Source organism: Neodiprion lecontei, chromosome 4 (assembly GCF_021901455.1).
Source record: "Neodiprion lecontei isolate iyNeoLeco1 chromosome 4, iyNeoLeco1.1, whole genome shotgun sequence".
Lineage (NCBI taxonomy): Eukaryota > Metazoa > Arthropoda > Insecta > Hymenoptera > Diprionidae > Neodiprion > Neodiprion lecontei.
Window position 1 is genome coordinate 35011714 of NC_060263.1, and position 17602 is coordinate 35029315.

General features: G+C 44.3%; 1 protein-coding gene across 5 annotated transcripts in view; it reads right to left on the bottom strand.

Moving 5' to 3' along the window:
* LOC107222397 (transcription factor SUM-1) overlaps positions 1-12307 on the bottom strand; it is a 62280-nt gene extending 49973 nt beyond the window's left edge. For all 5 annotated transcript variants that reach the window (XR_006903764.1, XR_006903762.1, XR_006903763.1 and 2 more), the window contains exons 1-3: positions 11505-12307; positions 5492-5765; positions 4899-5069 (exon numbers count right to left, since the gene is read on the bottom strand). Coding sequence is in view for 2 of the 5 variants with exons in the window: in XM_015661756.2 (XP_015517242.1) it covers positions 4899-5069; positions 5492-5765; positions 11505-11746 (687 nt within the window). In the remaining 3 variants the exon portion in view is untranslated. The remainder of the gene's footprint in view (positions 1-4898; positions 5070-5491; positions 5766-11504) is intronic.
* Positions 12308-17602: the final 5295 nt, after the last annotated feature.

Consider the following 17602-nt stretch of genomic DNA (forward strand, 5'->3'; position numbering starts at 1 on the left):
TGTCACGCAGTGTAAAAAAGAGAGAGAGAGAGAGAGAGATGGCGTGGTAGAAAAAAGGAGGAATTAAAAAACCCGCTATGGCGAAAAAATCAAGAGAAATGAAAAGCTGCAGCCTGCGTGTACATGCATATGTACGGGGGTTGACACGAGGTCGTTACGTAAATGGATAATATTATAGATAAGGCGTTACGTTTCTTCTTCTTCTTCTTCTTCTTCTTCTTTTACTTCTCCTTCTTATTATTATTATATTACTTGATCTCACAGATCAGTCTGAGACGTGCGCATATGCGGCACGAGGAATGCACGCTGTGCTTTTCCTAACTCGAGCTCGACCTTCTTCTGATCCTCACCCTCGTTGAGCACCAGCACCAGCCCCTTTTTATCCTATTAATTGCGTTTAACGGTTAACGGGCCGCGCGTCTGTCGAAGGAGGGACCAAGGTTCGAGAAATAAAGGGACAGAATCATGAGAAAAAAAGTAATGAATTTAAACAAGGAAAAAACAAAAAAAAAAAAAAAAAACCTTCAGACGACCCACCAAACTCCGAAAGCGATACTGGCTACTGCTAAGTACAAAACGAATCGTAATTGCAGCTGGCTCATGTCACTTGCCACAGACTTAAATTAGTTTCTTATCTAATTAAAACTCTGTAATTTGATATTTTTAACCCTTTCAGACACGAACTAATATCTATGTATATGTATATTTGGTTTGAAGCGTGCTGTTCTGTTTCTTTACTCCTTTTTTAAGCTTTTGCAGCCTCCCGGTGTTGAACGAATTAGGTGTAAAAACGTCTCGGAGGAAAAAGTACTCAACGTACATTGCGATCAAATATTCACAAGTGTTATAAGCTTCGTGATCGTATTTTAAAAAGGAACAATGATCGTCTGGTAAAAGCAATAGAATGAAAAAAAAAAAACGACCACAGCATAACATTCAAACCGTCATATTTCAGTCTACCAGGAACAAATATTGAAAGCAAACATAAACAACAAGTGCAGGTATACGTATCATAAGACAACTGGAAGCACTTTTTCACCACGTTTATCACCGAGGAAGCAATCCGGTGGATTGCTCCTTCCATTGCAGCTCTAAGATTTAATTGATGCAGAAGAACGGAAGCGAGCTGTACGGCTGAGTATGACTTGGACATTAATTTCACGCTCTTACCACAAGCGAAGAGGAACTGATGTAATGTTTAACCGTAATGAATTGCGGTGAATCGTGAGGGTCTGCTTGCAGATATTATATGCAATGCACGATTCTCGGGCTAATTACAGGAGGGAGCTTTCTCGTTGTGAAATAAAATTTAAAAGCTTGAGGATCGCGTCGATTCAATATAAAATCCGACGCGTTACGATAATGCATGGGCAGCTTTCTATCCACCCCTCAATTTGCCGCAAAGCAAACGGAAATTGGAAAGCTTTTTACCAGTATGACGAGTGTAGACTGTGCATGATCCGATGTGAAACGAAGCGGGGAAAAAAGCCGGACGATCGCGTTTACCTAACCTCCTTTGAAATTTTAAAGCTTACGCATTACACTGCGGGCTGGACGAGAAGGAAGGAGAGAGGAGAATTGGTGGAAAATGAGAACGAGGTGGAGCGAGAAAATTGAAATGAAACAGAAGCGGTAACGGGGCGCGGTGCGCATATCACGCAACGATTGGGATTGCAGCCTACTTTCATTCTCTTTTTTACCCCTCGGTATTTATTTTCGCCGATCGGCGGCTTCGAATTACCGGCAGTTGCCGATCGCCGATCCACCATTTCCCTGATATACCGACCGCAGGTAAAACAGATTGCGCGCTTTCCGGAAGGAATTCGGGGGCTAAACAGCCTCGAGTCGAAATCCGTAAATCTATGAGACACTGACCATGCTCTATGTTTAGAGTAAGAACAAAGTGAGGGACCTTAAGACCCAGAAAGATGAGCCTTCGGGTTGGATCAGCATGCAGACGAGCGAGTGGCTAACAGTGTTCGAGGAAGAGCGAAGCTGCGGAGTCTGCATTGGAACAATAAATTTAGCGAGTATTCGAAAGTTCGGTCTTCTGGCTTCGCTGCTGCGCCTCATAGACAAAGCCGGTGCTTCTATTTCCGGCGTATAGAAACAATGCTGCTGCAGTTCCCGCGGGACTCGCGGCACTGAACTGTTGAAAACTGAGTCGGTTGCAGGCGATGCGTATGTGTGTGTCTTGAAAATACAATGCTAGAAATCCCACGGACGCTTCCACTGTGCAACTAGAGAGATAGGTCAGGTCTCCGCTAGTTACTTTTACCTTACTTCACGTCGGGATTCGTTACTTGTCGAAACGCTGTACGTAAGTACACCCGAAGTCGAGATAAGTTACCCGAAGAGTTCGTCCCTGGCTTTACAAGTTTAAACGGTGCACGAATTGAACTTTGGGAATTCGTACTGCAACTGCCCGGCTGTTTTCTAACCCCTGCACTGAGGGAAATTTTTAATTGACACTAAAAAACTACACAGTTTTCACCTATTTTCATTTTTCTACTGCCATAGAACAGTTTCGGGTACAAAATGAAAATTAGTCCTGTAGCTGTAATCAAATGATCTAGCATGTTTTAGTACTCACTTTTATTAAGGTCATTTTACTAGAATGAGACACAAGTCACGTTTTTTGTATAGCACTTTACCGTTCCCTAATTCCTTCCATTTCCACCATGCTTCGTCTTCGATCCAAAAGGGGAAGAATGAAAACGTTTTCACCGTCAATTTCCAATTCTAGTTAATCGTGGTCCGGTTTTATAAAGCTCGAGGGAAATGACCTGATTCGAATCGCATTGCCGCGTCTCTTTCCGGTGGGCTTTGAACGGCTTGACAAGAGTCTATAACCACCGCTCAATTTCCGGTTCACCGTACAAGGGTTGAATGGAATTTTATTTCCAACACATCAGTTTCGTGAATTCTTAACGACGGCTTTCGGCTTTGGGCACAAACTTGCGGATCACGGAGTCCAAAGATCCGAAAAACCCCGAGTCTTCCGTCCGACGAAAAAGAATGCTGTACAAGACGGCGTAAAAGTCATTTCCTTCTGACTTAAGCTCGCGTCTTCGCCACTTTGACCGTCTGAAGTGAGCTGAGCGGCCCCACGGAGGCTGCGAACATGAATCGGGTCCTAAACCGTATCATCTGGAGGCTAAACAGAGTTGAAACTTAGCACTTCCGGTCGGGTGGGTCCTCGGAGTGGTTGATCCTCACCCCCGAACCGTACAGCGATCCTTGTCCGCTCCTGTTTCCGCGGGTATCGCTCGAGTACGGCTACCGTCGAGGCTAACGAAGCAGGTATCCAAGTATCCAAGTATACATGTATCGAAAGCCAATAATGTCACGGCTGCAGAGAGACGCCGACGTCGAGAGCAGATATCGAGTTGCACGGTAAATAAAACCGCCTATTCACCCCCCTCATCATCCGCCGGCCTGCCACCCCCGTTGAATACACATTTACACGTTCCCCTTTCGGAAAATTGCCCGATGGCTTTTCTTTCCGACACCGCGGATCAATTGAATTACGAATGTCAATGGTACGTGTGATTTTCCGTACATACATCGTGGTGATATGCCTGGAGACCTTAATTTTTTCTGCTTTGAAAACTCGCCAATACGAATTATTTATTTCGTTGGGAAACTTCGGTTTTGAGAATGAAGGGTCGACCATAGTTGATACAGTGATTCCATAACGACTCAGAAATTATACGTAAGATTTTTCGGAGCATCTAATTCTTCGAAGGGAATTCTGATAATCCATAACTCGAGAGGCGAGAAGTTTTGAATCGATTCCAGAATTTTCAATTACACAAAAATTTATAATCTGCACAGTGGATCTGCAGTTACTTTGGTCTCCGGTACAGCTCGCAACGATTGTTGCGGGATATTTCTATCTCCGGAAATAGTATTACAGTTCGCTTCCTCTCTGTATCGACATCGCGACAAGTCAATTTCTGATTCCCTGACTCACATACAGTATATATAATTATATATATCTATATATATGTGTATTATATATAGAGCTCTGAGATTTGTTTCGTCGAGTTACCAGAGATGCAAGGTACAGAGAATTGTGCGGTAAATCGATCGTGCGACCGATTTGATTTTAATTACATTATCGTACTTTACGTGCTGCTAATTTATCTCTACAGCTTCCCCGATCGCGAGACTGATGAGCGAACAAAAATACGCGCGTCATTACACGGGTGAAAACTTTTTCGATCCAACAAATTATTTATCACCCTTCCGATAACGCTAATTAACAACTTTGTCCTGCTTCCTTGCTGGACCGCGTCCAACTTCGTCCTGATCATATAAGTAAAAGTTTCGTACAATCGGTTGACTGATTGTTCGATACCGAAATAGAAATTACGCTCTAACATAACTCTAAGATTCGACTAATTTTATTGTTACTCGAAATTGAGGCACTGGGGTTATTTCGAAGCGATAACGAGGATTATATTACACGCTTGAGAAATCTCTTCAAGATCTCGCTTATCGGGAGTTTGCTGCACCATACATTTGACTCTGAACAATCAAATATCGTCCAGAGGTATTTAAGCGTAAAATATATAAGCACCGTTTCATCCGCCAAAAGCTTCTCGCTGTTTGACAAATTCTAAGTCGAGTATTATATATTAAAGAAATTGCAGTTCAAAGGACTAATCAACGTCGGTGTAATAAAAGTGGGCGCGCGGAGGGGGGAGGGGGTTGGGGTGAGCTTTTCAAAGTATTTCCCCCAGCGGGTTATTCAGGCGCCCTCAGCATCTCCCAAGACGTCTCTTCCATTCAGAAGGACCGACGAGTTTCATCGCTTCTCTTCCCTCCCTTGTCACAGGGTAAGAGATAAACCCTCGAACAACAATGCATGAAAATAAGAAGATGAAACCCACCATGTTCTCGACGGAAGGATGATCCTGGGAGCCGGGAGTGATGCTGCCTTGAAGAAGGGCTTCGAGGCTCTCGATGTACTCGATGGCGTTTCTGAGAATCTCGACCTTGGGCAGACGCTGGTTCGGGTTGTTGCTCGTCCGTCGTTTCAAAGCCTCGAAGGCTTCGTTCACCTGGAATCGAAGAGCGATGTAAACGTGGAGACGGAGACGAGAGTTATTACGGTCTGTACGTACTGCTGCCGGTTCTAATCCCAGCGATAACTTTTCACAAAATTATCCAGCTACGCGTGTATCCGAGGATATGTATAAACGGCGCCTGCCAGGAAACCAGAGCCAGAGAATAGCGGCGTGACGGCTCCCGTCAAGTTTGATTTAATTCTTGAAAATTTACCGACAATATTTTCGAGCCAAAACTTGCCTCTTATCTTAATCATATCTTGGCCAACTTCCGTCTGCCAAGTTACAGGCCAAATAACCCGCGGAGTCTGCTCAACTCCTCAGCTGCGCCAACTTTGACGCCCCGTTTCGCCAATTAATTTCTCCAAAAGTATCGGCAAGAAGATTGATAGAAATGAAGGAAAACGGAAACAAACCTTCCGCAGACGTCTTCGCTCCCTCAGCGTCGCCGCTTTCCTTCGGTCGACCGTCACCGTCTTCTTCTTGCACGCCTTGCACGCCCACAAGAGACACCTTCGCGGTCCGTGGGGACTTCCGGCGTCCAGGACGTGGGGGTGCGGCACGTGCTCGACGGCTTCTCCCTCCCCCGCCTCCTCGCCGTCAGCCGATGGCGACTCCAAATCCGCGGACGCATCCGCAGAAATGACCGAGGACGCGTCGTCGGAGTCTGGGGTGTACCGGGATTGCGATCTGCGGGCAAATATGGAAAAGCGTCAGAATTTCAGAGGTGGAACAAAATTGTACCTTCGAATTTTCGATCCTGATTTGCGGCTTAAGCGTTTAGATTTCCTCAAAAATTTCCATGCCCTAGCCTTATTACACTTTATTTACAACTTTAAATGATCGTTGTTACTTCGCACGACTATTAAAATATGGGGAAACCTTATTTTCGGTCAGAATCATCGAATTTTGATAGTTTTTTCGATTTTACATTCATCGTACTAGATCAGTCATCTTGGATTTAGAAATTATCAAATTTAGACTTCAGATTCGTCATCGGCTACCCCAAAAACCTTACGTGTCACAAAATTCGGACCAAAACATTAATTGGAAAACTGTGTTATTGAAAGGGTTAACATATTCCTGGTGTCCTGCAGGTTTATGGAAGTTCGATTATTGAGAATCGAGATTTTTTTTTGATAGTTTTATTGCGGGATGATCGAACTTGAGGATTTATGTTATTGATATCGTGAAAATAAAAAAAAAAAAAAAAACGAAAAGAAACCCACTAACCAGAGCTCGGGTAACGATTTTCATATTGGACTGTTTTACCATTTCATTCGCAGGTTAAATTTCACGGTTTAAAACTACCCTTCAAATCGAGTGATTTCGACTTCTTTTTTTCAAATTGATTTGAAAAGGGCGGAACATACGCATGTACGTATAAGGTTGAAAAACTTTATTTTATTGCTCAAAAATGACGTAAAACCAAACCCTTTATCGCAAAAATCGTTTTCTCTAATTCGCGTGAATCCTCTTCTGTGTCCAGAACTAAACCGATAAGAACCCGGTTTGCACTGAAACTAAACAGATCAAAAACAGTCCAACCGTCTTGATATTCACGAAGCACACAAGTTCGTTTGTTTCAATTAAATTGCTAACCCGTTTCAAATACATGAATAAATTGTACGGTGCAGGTTTGTCCTGCATTCGAAGCAAACAGATGAGATTCGCGTAGTTTCTGCGATTGCAAATTTGTGCAGTAGTCTGCACAACTTTATAAGTTGGCGAAACTAGAAGCTCACAATTTGAGGTTTGTTTCATTTCGTTTCTAGAACTACGATCGCTATTTGCGATTAATTATTATAGGTTTAAACGAGCCAATGAAATTCTCCGTGACTTAACACGTTATTCGATCGAATAAATTTCTCATTCTTTCTCTCGCTGTTCGGTTGGAAATGGAGGAGAAATGTGTTTCGACTTTTTGTGAACGTCGCGGCGTCGAAGGAAGTAACTTTTTTCAAGCTACTCCGTACTTTCAGCGGAAAGAAATAAAATTGCCGACGACTATCGAACCGGAAAAGCTCGTGCAAATTAAAATAACATCTCCCAACCTGGCTCGTGAAATTCTTCTATTCTTTCAACATCTCTCCGTTCGTCGTTCCGTCGATTTATCAAACGGCAAATAACATGTAATTGCATTTTCGGTCGTCTAGACAAGCACTTTCCTCATATATGCGAGTGAGTTGTGAAATTATGTATACGAGCTATTTTTGTTAAAGATATTTTGTACCCTCCGTACCGATAATTGCGGATAATTTTCTCCTACGAATTTGGGCATGTTACTGATTCACGAAAGCTGTAATACTCATGGTGAAAATTGCCAGAATCTTGAAAGCTCGAAGGAACTCGACGAAAAACACGAATTCTCGTGAGTGAGTTTCCGGTTTTCGAAAATGGGGGAAGCGAAGAATTACCGCGATAATTGAGCCGACGAAAGTTGGACGGGACATGAGTAATTATCGGGGTAAATTGAGAAGCGTTTAAATCAATCGCCGATAGCCTTAGCCACCTTTTTTACCCTCGACATGTTGAAATTTTTCCACGCCGCGTTTGCAGATCAGCTGTAAATTTCATTGATCGTGATTTTACATTTGCTGTATTAGCTGTCGCGTTGGTACAGCAGCCGACAACTTTTCTATAGAAATATATCCGTGCCGTTATAATACGCGTTACGTTATCCAACGCGTGTGACGTACGATCTGTTGAAAATTCTAATAACGTCCGCACGATATATTATTTTCATATCCCATTCATTTTGACCCCCTTTCTCTCCCCTCGTGGAAAGGATAATATAAAAAAGTTTCATACGCATGCGGATTGCACTCAACGTAGCGAAGAGAAAAATATTTACTCTTTCGCGCATTCGCTCGTTGGCTGAAAAAAATATCCTCTATTTGATAAATATATAGTTTTCATCCTCGTTCAAGTGCCGACGGCCTGGACGAATCAATTTCTCTAATTGCTCAAACCGAGTGTCTCGCTTCGGTCAACGGACAACGAGAAACAAAAATTTTCCGCTGTTTTAAGAAGAAATTTCAAATCGCCGTTTTCTGTAAATATCTGTGTGAATAAAAAATCTTTTTTTACTAAAAATATCTGACAATCGATTGTACAGTTTTAAAAACTGAACTCTCGGCAGTCGAACAATTCGTTCGATCGAATGAATCCAAACTGAATTCAAACATCGAGGAATTTTCTATTTTTGGTTTTAACACTGTTCTTAACTATCACCATTTCTATCGCAATCGAAGAAATAAAGTCCCGACTACGTTACGAGAATGAGTTTCGCAGCTGTGACCAAAAATCTAGTACGTTATTATTTGTTTTTATTAAGCATCATTCACACTGTACATGTTTGTATTTTTCTTCACAACTATTGCGAAAATTTCATGTCTATGCCACAATAAATTGATGTTAAGGCCTAGCTTATCAAAAAACAAATGTATTAAACTGAAAAAACAGATCCAATGTCGCGTTAACCAGAAAATATACCGACAATTACCACCGCGAAAAATAGTTACTTGCATCACATTTGTCAATTGTAATTCAAGCAATAATTACAACCGTTAGTGTGACGACACCAATTTTACAAAAAACTTCTACTATGTATAACAACGAAAACTTCGCTAACTCAACAGACACCTAAATCCTTTTTTTCCTCCATGAGTTTTAAAATCGACTAAGTTTCCGCTGATTCCTACCAACGAGCAGTAGACGCAGAAAAGGCGGATTTCTCCGTCACCCCGACGATGTCGTCCACGCTGATTGTTTTTCGTGGTTTTCTTATTCGCCTCGACATCGAGGACGGAAAAGTCGCGTGCGGATTTCGGCCTTCGCGACGTGCATGGAAAAAACGAAAAAGCTGAGAATAAGGGGTAAAAAAAAAAAAAAAAAAAAGACAAACGAAAAATAGAAAAAAACAAAAACAAACAACCGCTGCAGGTAAAGTGTGAACTGTTTCTAGGGCAGTAAAGACATCGTCGAGCATAGCCGCAGCGAATTTTCGCCCCTGTATTCCCCGGGCGTTGCGGTACGGCCGTAAATGTGTCAGCCTCTTACCCGGCAGCGAAACGATGCGGAACAGTATAGAACGTACGTTTCTGTAGCGGCTTAACCCTGGACTCGTTGGAAAATTGTGGAAAAGTGTGGAAAAGTAGAGATATTGAAACACTGATCGCGTCGTCACGATACTGTAATATTTGTCGATCGATATAACATATTGGCTTACACTTTTTTACCCTCGTAATTAATGCACTCTGCAAGAGAAGGGCTTGTTTATAAAAAGCAGCGAATTAGCGCATTTCTCATTATACGATTAGGCTTGCGGAATATTTTTCCCTCCATCAAATGCTTGCACTTATTTGTAGGTACACAGATACTGCGGTTTCAACTTGACACCCGTTTATGCTTTAACTAAATAATGACGTACATCTGGTATCGGTAAATGAAGGTGGTAAGTTGTTGAATAATCTCCATTGTTATTCTGGTCAATTTAGTCGAGTTTGTACAGAAAATTTCCCGTGACTGCCGGAACGTGGATGTTGAAACTTTTCTATAACAATCAGTACAGTTTAATTATCAATTTTAAAGAGTTTTTGTTTTCGCACGGTACGTCACTCGGAAACCCTCCTGTATTTTGGAACCCTTTGAAAACGCGTTACGTAATTTCAGAAATAATGTTTTCGGATTGTATAGCAAATTGGCCGATTGTCAAACACAGGAGAATCGCGTATGATTTCATTCAAACTCGTAAAGTTAATTTTCCGTATACTCAAACGTAATTTGATGGGGTGATTCGCTTGTATTATTTGATCCCTGATCAATCGATCCTAAAAATTACTCGACTATAATTTTTCACCGAGGTAATGGTAACCGGAATATTACAAAAGCGGGGCTGGAATAATAACGTACAAATATAAATTTGAGGAAACTTGCTCCGGCAGAAGAGGAAGATCCTTGGTTAGATTGGAATCCGAGAGATAACGAGACGCCCTCCGATATTAAACTGCGCGGTTCTAACGAGTAAATTATAACATTTTCTCATACCCAGCATTATTCTCTCTCTCCTAATATGGATTTGAACCGGAAAATTTGCACACCCGTATACGAAACGGTAAAAAGGCTGCGTACAGTGGCTTGTTTAATTTTCTTTCACATCTAATAACGAAGTACGAGTACTTCATCTCCGGTAAAAATTGTGCCAAGAATGAAGAAAAAAAAAAAAAACAAATCGCTGATATTTTCGCCGTGTTACCCTTGCGGAGAATTAATTTTACCTCGTTTCACACAGACTTCATTACTGATTCGATAAATTTTCTCAACCGAAAAAGAAAAATACATTAAAAGTGAAAAACAGAATAATTGGTTAATTAGATCGGTATAACAGCACTGATCGACGGTCAATATCCTCGAAGTTTTTGCTTTAAAAAAAAATTGTATGTCGCCTGGGGAATTAAAATGCGTCCTAACGACTAATTTCTTCGGTTTTTTTTTTTTTTTTCATCAATTATCTCCCATCGAGATTTGTATACTTGTCGGAATATTTTCAGACTACGCAATTTTCTAGGCGTGTGTATAACTTGCTAGGCTGGGTTGGCGGTTGCTCGTGTTTCCTGCTTGTGTGTGCGCTATGCACGTAGAATATGTATATATATGTAGATATGGGGACACGACGTGGTCGAGGAGGCTCGCTGCGAAGCAGCCTAGTTATTCAATAGTTGTCGATAGTTACGCCTGGAAGCACGCGCCTTGTGTTATACGCATGCGATACCGTGCATCATGCGGTTGCCGCAGCCGCGCGTTCTCAGAGGTCTGAATAGGCGCGGAACTTCGCCAATTCCGAACCGGCCTGACCCCCTTTTTTATTATCTTTTATTTATCTTTTTCTCTACGGAAATACGAGGTTACTTCGAGTGCGGGTAAACTTTCAACATATTTCATTGTTACAAGTCGGAAAATGATACGAATAAATTTATTCAATTGTGCTTTCGGGTCCGAGGGATGTCATTAAAAGTTTTGAGAGGAACGCTCAATCATTCAATTCTAGTTGAAAACGTGACGTTTATCGACTGTTGCTGATGTACCGGATCGACGTTTGTATTAAAGGCCGAATGCGATAAGCGAGTTCAGACCAAACGTGGTTATTAAAGGCTGGTAGAATTATGCTCGCATTTTGATTTTCATCTGCACGTGAAAGTATCGGCTTTTGAACCGTTCGCTTGGACCATTGATCGCCTCGACGGATCACTCCGAACGTTAATGCGAGAGTGTAAAATTTAACGACACGATGCAACCGCCAAATCAATGATCAAATAAAATCATCGTACAGCAAATGGGGGCGAAGAGCGTTGTAAGAAGACCAATTTTTTTTTCTTTTACAAATCGAAGGCGGACATGTAGGTGCGTATTACGTGCATGAACGAGTACCGTAGAGGATCTCGATGATAGCAGCGTCCAGAGCCGTTGCTTTCAGCCGAAGCCAAGCTCCCATCGGCGCTTGTGGCCCTCGGATGATCGTCCCGATCGTTGGAGTATCGTTGGAGGTAATCGGCGTCGGAAGTTGTCGCGTAGAAGTGATGATGATGTCGATGATGGTGATAACTTTCGTACGAGGACCTGCTCCCCGCCTCGTAGGGATACTGACCGACGTCTGTCATCAAGGTCATCATCTCGGGGACGGTAAAATTCGGACCTGCTTGAGCCGCGTGACTTTCCGTCTTTCTTCCCCGCTTCCAAAAAGTTCCCCCGATTCCCGTCACTCGAACATTTTCCAAGTTTATTGGACTACGGGCACGTTATTCCGACCGATGAATACGCGCTTGCCAGAAAACACTTGTCAACACACACGCACGATTACGCTCCAGACACTCACGGTGAACTTTGTTTGGGCTTCTCAAAGAATCGTGGGATTCGAAAGCATCGGTTCAACCGTTCCTCGCTACACTGATCTGTATTTTCACATTCATCACCGTAAAAGTCCCCGATAAACCGACCGCTGGTCACTCCGAACGCGAAACCGCTTCGCGGCGCATGATCCATCCGCGTTGGATCATCCGCGACAAGAAAAAACGATCGGTAGGAGCGTTTGACGGAAATATGGAACTTGCGGTACGGTCGCGATTCTTCAGCCGCGGCCTGCGATGACAACGGACCGACTTCGGGCTCCGAAGGGTACTCAAGATCTGAAATCCTCGAGGTCGAGCATCGGAGTGAGGAGCTCGCAGGCATCCTCTACAGGCAGTGTCTCCGCAAGCCACATGGGTTTTCTCCGTGTAGTTTGAATGTGTGTCGCGGCGGGCGACAAGCCAGTGTGTAGATATTTATGCCGTTTGATGTGTGCTACGCCTGGCCGTATCCGAGTCACCACACCCCAACCGACTATTTTTAAGTGTCCCGGCCAATCGGGGATCGGGAAAATTTGTTTAGACCGTCCTGCCCCGCCCATCGCTGTCATAGATGCATGAGTTTGGCAGAATTGCCAGCGAAGGTGTGGTTTTCGGCATTAATTAGCAGCCACGTTGCTAAGTCGCGGGCACGGTCCCGTATTACCGAAATCCGTAACCTCGACGACGTTTTTATCCTCGTCAAAGCACGCGGCGATATTCGTCAAGGGTGTATAAGCGCGGCCCGTTCCAATCGAGAATCGGAATCGTCATTCCGTCACGTTTTTCCTCGTCCGCTTTTCGCGACCACTAATCGCATAGAATGCAAATTCTTCCAACGCTTCAGCGGTATTCCGCACGCTTGTCCACGTCCAGCATGACCCGGGAATTGACGCAGGTAAAGGAGTGCCCCGATTTATTCTGCCGACCAGGAAACGTGCTATTTCCATACCTTAGTTACTCCGCCATGTCACTCCGCACTCATCGATTATCATCGTTGCAGTTTCAACCGAACGGAGCTGCAGCAGTTTGCAGAGCCGGTAGACACGACCGCTGAATCCTCGAGGTATTCCGGACACTCGGCTGTCCTCCGGATGGTTGAGAAATCATCGACTAACCAATTTACTCGGCTTCCCAGTACAGGGTTGAAGCATATCTGAGATGCGACAAAGTTACGACCAAGAATCAAGCGGACCGAATTCATCGAGACAGTTGAAGTCTGCAAAACCGAGTCTTCGCGTTCCAATCGTACTCAGTGAAAATGACGGATCAATTATCCACATCCGTAAGCCCTGCACGCGTGAATAATTCGTGAATTTTCAGTCATCCTGACCGACATGGAAGCGTGAAAACATCCCCTGATTCTGGTTCTCGTTGAATCCGTTCGCCAGAATCACTTCACCGACCAGGCAGTTAGCCGACGACAGCCAGGATACTTGGAGGTGAAAAATGGCGGAGAGGATATCCGCCGATCTCCTCGCCAACATATCAGCGCAATCAGCGGGGCCCTTTTTCTTCGTTCTGCAAGAGGAATCCGAGGAACCCTTTAAACGAAATGGGACGATATAACGCTTTGATCTCTGTGTGAGGAAAAAGTTTACGGTGACCGTTGAAAGGCGCTTTGGCCTGCACGCGTCGTCTTAAACTTTATACGCGATTTGTATCGGAATCAATGACGCGTGGTATCCGAGGAAATCACCCTCGTTCAAAATCCCCCATCTGCCGCGTCAGCAGAGCCGCCTAACCCGGGGTTGCCGTTCCGTTTTTCCGGCCGGCGCGACCATTTTTCCCGCTTATTTTTCCTCTCTTCTTCCACCCGCGACCGATCCCTGCTCCTGTTTTTGGCCCGTTTTTTATTCTCATTTTCCAGCTGCTGCCACCCCTTTGACTCGTACCGGTACGAATTTTTCGAGCTAACCGCGAGCCGTTCTGACCTACTTAAACTCTCAGTTGACGTACCTGAAAAGTGGGCTATTACACTTGTCGGGCTAAATAAGCGACCTGGTCGTTTGAAACAGGTTCGCTTCGTGGAAATTCGTGTGTGACCAGGTCGCCTTCCGGGTTATTTGGGTCATCAGGTCACCCGCCTGCACCCTGAGCGAACGGTGAGTAGCCGGAATAAATTTCCCCGTCCCGAAACGAGCGAGCAAATTTCTTCATAATTTTCTTTGACAAGCCGAGAGACGCGGTAGATACGAAACGTGAGTTTCATCGAAGTTGCGGTGTATTTTTGTTCAATCGGACGAAATTTTTTCTCCAAACGTAATACTCTCCTCGTTGCCATTCGCTTCGTCGTACACTTTTCTTTGTTGTTTTTCTTCTCTTCCTAATTCAAACATCTCCCATCGAACGTCTAAGAAATGTCTGTCTTGAGAACGTATCGGCGAACTTATTCCGACGTCTCGAACAAGAAGTGCTCGAGATAAACGAGAAAATGAGGGACGAACTAAAAGCGATATTCGACCGATATGCGCTTTGATTAAGGTTAAAGGCCACGCGGTGAGGTTGCGGTGAAAATTTCCGGTGTTGCTCGTCGAGGGTTGTGAAAAATTACGGGTGATTGAACGCGGCGGAAAACTGACCACCTTTTTTATAGATTATACTTTTCCCAAAGGATTGCGTTGTTCCTTTCCTTTTATATACTCGAAATAATTGTAATCGCTTGTCCCGATTGCAATTTTCAAATTTTAGCGATGAAAGCGAGCAGCTTTTCGATCCAGATCACAGTAATTGCCGTTTAAAACTTGAAGAATTAATTACCGTCCCTGATCGTGCTGCTGCAGAGCTGATCAGTTGAATCTCTGGTAACCGTTGAAAAAAAGTGAAGGGCTCGCAAGGAGAATAACAAAATGAGAAAATCGATTACAAGGTGCCCCCGTTTACGCAAGAGAAACAGCTTCCGGTTTCCGCTTCGACTCAACTTCCCACTTCCCCAAAATCCTTAGCCTCGTGCCCGGATAAGGTGGGCTCACGTAAAAATTGAAATCGCAGCTGATCCGGGAAGGAATATTCGATGAGAAAATATGCCGCGTTTAATTCATGGAAAAAAGATTGAAAATATTGGTGGTAATCCACTGTGTCTAGAATCAGCGAAACCGCGTGTCTCGAACAATGTTTTCGCATCCGGTATCCCACCATGCGCGGAGAATTCAGAAGTGGTAATTATACCGTGCCGAAAATCGACCTGTGATTTGGTAAAAACCATTGACAAACCCGGGTTGAATTTGACGCGGGTTAAGGGCGGTGGTCACTCTTTCGTGCTTGACTTTTAAGTGAACTTTGAACAACTGTTATTGACACCACTGAAAGGTACTAATTTCATCTTCGTTTCAAGCTTTGTTTTTTTTTCTGTGAATAAAATTGAAAACGAGTAAAAAATTTGATACAATAACGGAAGGCGTGCTGAAATTTTCGAATCGTAGCACGTATTTGATATATAATTCACGGAATCTACATACTACGAACATGAATCGTTTAAATTCCTGCACCGGAAACTGTGACTCGTAATAACGTGTCCACTTACACCGCATTAAAACCGTCCAACGATATCAATGTTACTCTTTGAAACGTGTTGCAAAACGTAATTTCGCATGAAACGAGTGCACAGTAAAGAAAAACCACGTAGTAGGTTTTTTAAAACTTCAAAGCTTAGAATAAGAATAAAACACCTGTTACATCTTACAGCCGTATTATAATCGCTTATAGTTAGCAAATCTTGCCGTATCAACGTAATACAACGGCTTTGAGTTTAAAATGATTGTAAAAATCAAGCAAGTAAAGGTGACGATCCCCCTTAAAATAGCGAAGTGTTGTAATTTTTTTTTTTCTTCTCCGTTAGCGGGACACGAAACAGCGAACGTAAGGGAAAAAAAAAAAAAAAATGGTTTGTGCATTTGTCGTCCACCCACCAACCTGAGCCACAGAAGATGCGGCTGTTACAGGGTATCGGCGACGAGGGGGGTGGAGGCTCGTGGCTCTCGGCTAAGGGTTTAATTTTTCACGAGGCTCGGTGGCGGCGTCGGCGGTGGGTTCCCCGCAACCCCTCCCCCCTCGGCAACTGGCCGCGACAGCCAAACTTGAGGACTATATACCACCACCCCGTGGCCGAAGGGGTGTGCGCGGAGTGTCCTCGTTGCGCCCTGGCGGCTTCGTCGTTCAGCTCCGCCGGTCCTCGGCAGCCTTCGGCAGCCACCCCCGCGCCGATGACTGGATCGCTCGGGACCAGAGAGAGATGAAAAACGGGTCACTCGCTCTCCGACCTCGGGGTGCCTGCCGGGATACATCTGCCAGCCCGGAGCCTCACCCACTTCACGGGGTCCGGGACCAGGACCAGGACCAGGACCCCGCGACGAATCGGGGGTCACTGGATGCACCGAGGTCCTTCGATCTTGCGACTTAACGTCACCTCCTCTTTAGCGCATTGTTCTACCCATCGTTCAACGTTGTCAACGTTGTGCATCGTCGTCGTCTCAAGGCAGAGCTTAATGAGCTTTTTGTGTAAACGGAGGAACAACGACGCAGGAAACGTTTCGGAAACGTTTCGACTACTCTGTGGATTGGTTGAAAAGTAAAATTATCAGATGCTGATCTAATGGAACCGAAGTTGGTTCACGTCGTACCTCAAAGGCCGTAAATACATCTATAAATAACGCGTTGTCGTTGGATATTCAAAACGAAGATGGTCCTGAGAGCTTCAGAACGTACTCCTTTCATCTGGGAAGATGGCTTTTTTTTATCGTCGTTCGAAAAGTCGATCGGTCTTCGTTTTAGGCTGTTGTTTCCATACAGTTTCATCAGAGTTAACGAGCTCCCCTCGACCGGCACCTGGGCGAGACAAGTTTTCGGCAAAATACGAGACTCGACTTAAACAGATCACCCATCATCTCAAGTTGAATGGCGGTTGAAGGAGACGCGTCGTTAAGACGCGTTCGAAGAACAATGCGTGCAAGTGCGTTTAAGTCCCTCGTCGTTAAAGCTCCATGTAGGAAGATACGAGCTAGTACCTCAGAACCCAGAAAAATCGATCAACTCATTTGCATTCAATCTTGTTCGAGTTTATCAACGTGGCTTGCAGAAGCCGTCCGAAGTTAAGCGAAGTTCCGTCCGCAGCCACAGCCGCAAACACTCAAACAGTCAGTCACTGCAGAGTTTCTGCTCTAGTCATTAACGGGAAGATTGCGGATTGTGGTAGAAAGAAATTTACGAGCCCCAGATGTGGAGGACATGACAAAAGTACGACAAGAATCTACGAGTTTCCATGAAAATTGCATAATTCCATGCGTCCGACAACCAAATGATCGTGCAGCTTGTCATCGATAATTCCTGACAAATTTCAGTCCCTCGCTTGCGCGCTTCTCGTAATCGATTGACTGAGATCCCGATCACTTTCGGTAAGGAATGCCGGGGTGATTTCACCGTTCCACATCAGTCTTGGACCGTTAAGTGAGGCTGGACGTCGAATGAGGGTTGATTTCACCGTGACCATGCACTCTCCCAGGAGTATGGTAGGCATGTACCTACCTACCATGATTAAAGCAAGTCTTCAATAGAAGTCGGTGGGTGTATCGTATAGTCGGCGAGATGTAAGTGAGAAAGGGTACGGCAGCGGTGGAGAAGTGCGAGGATGGAATGGCGTGAGGCGGT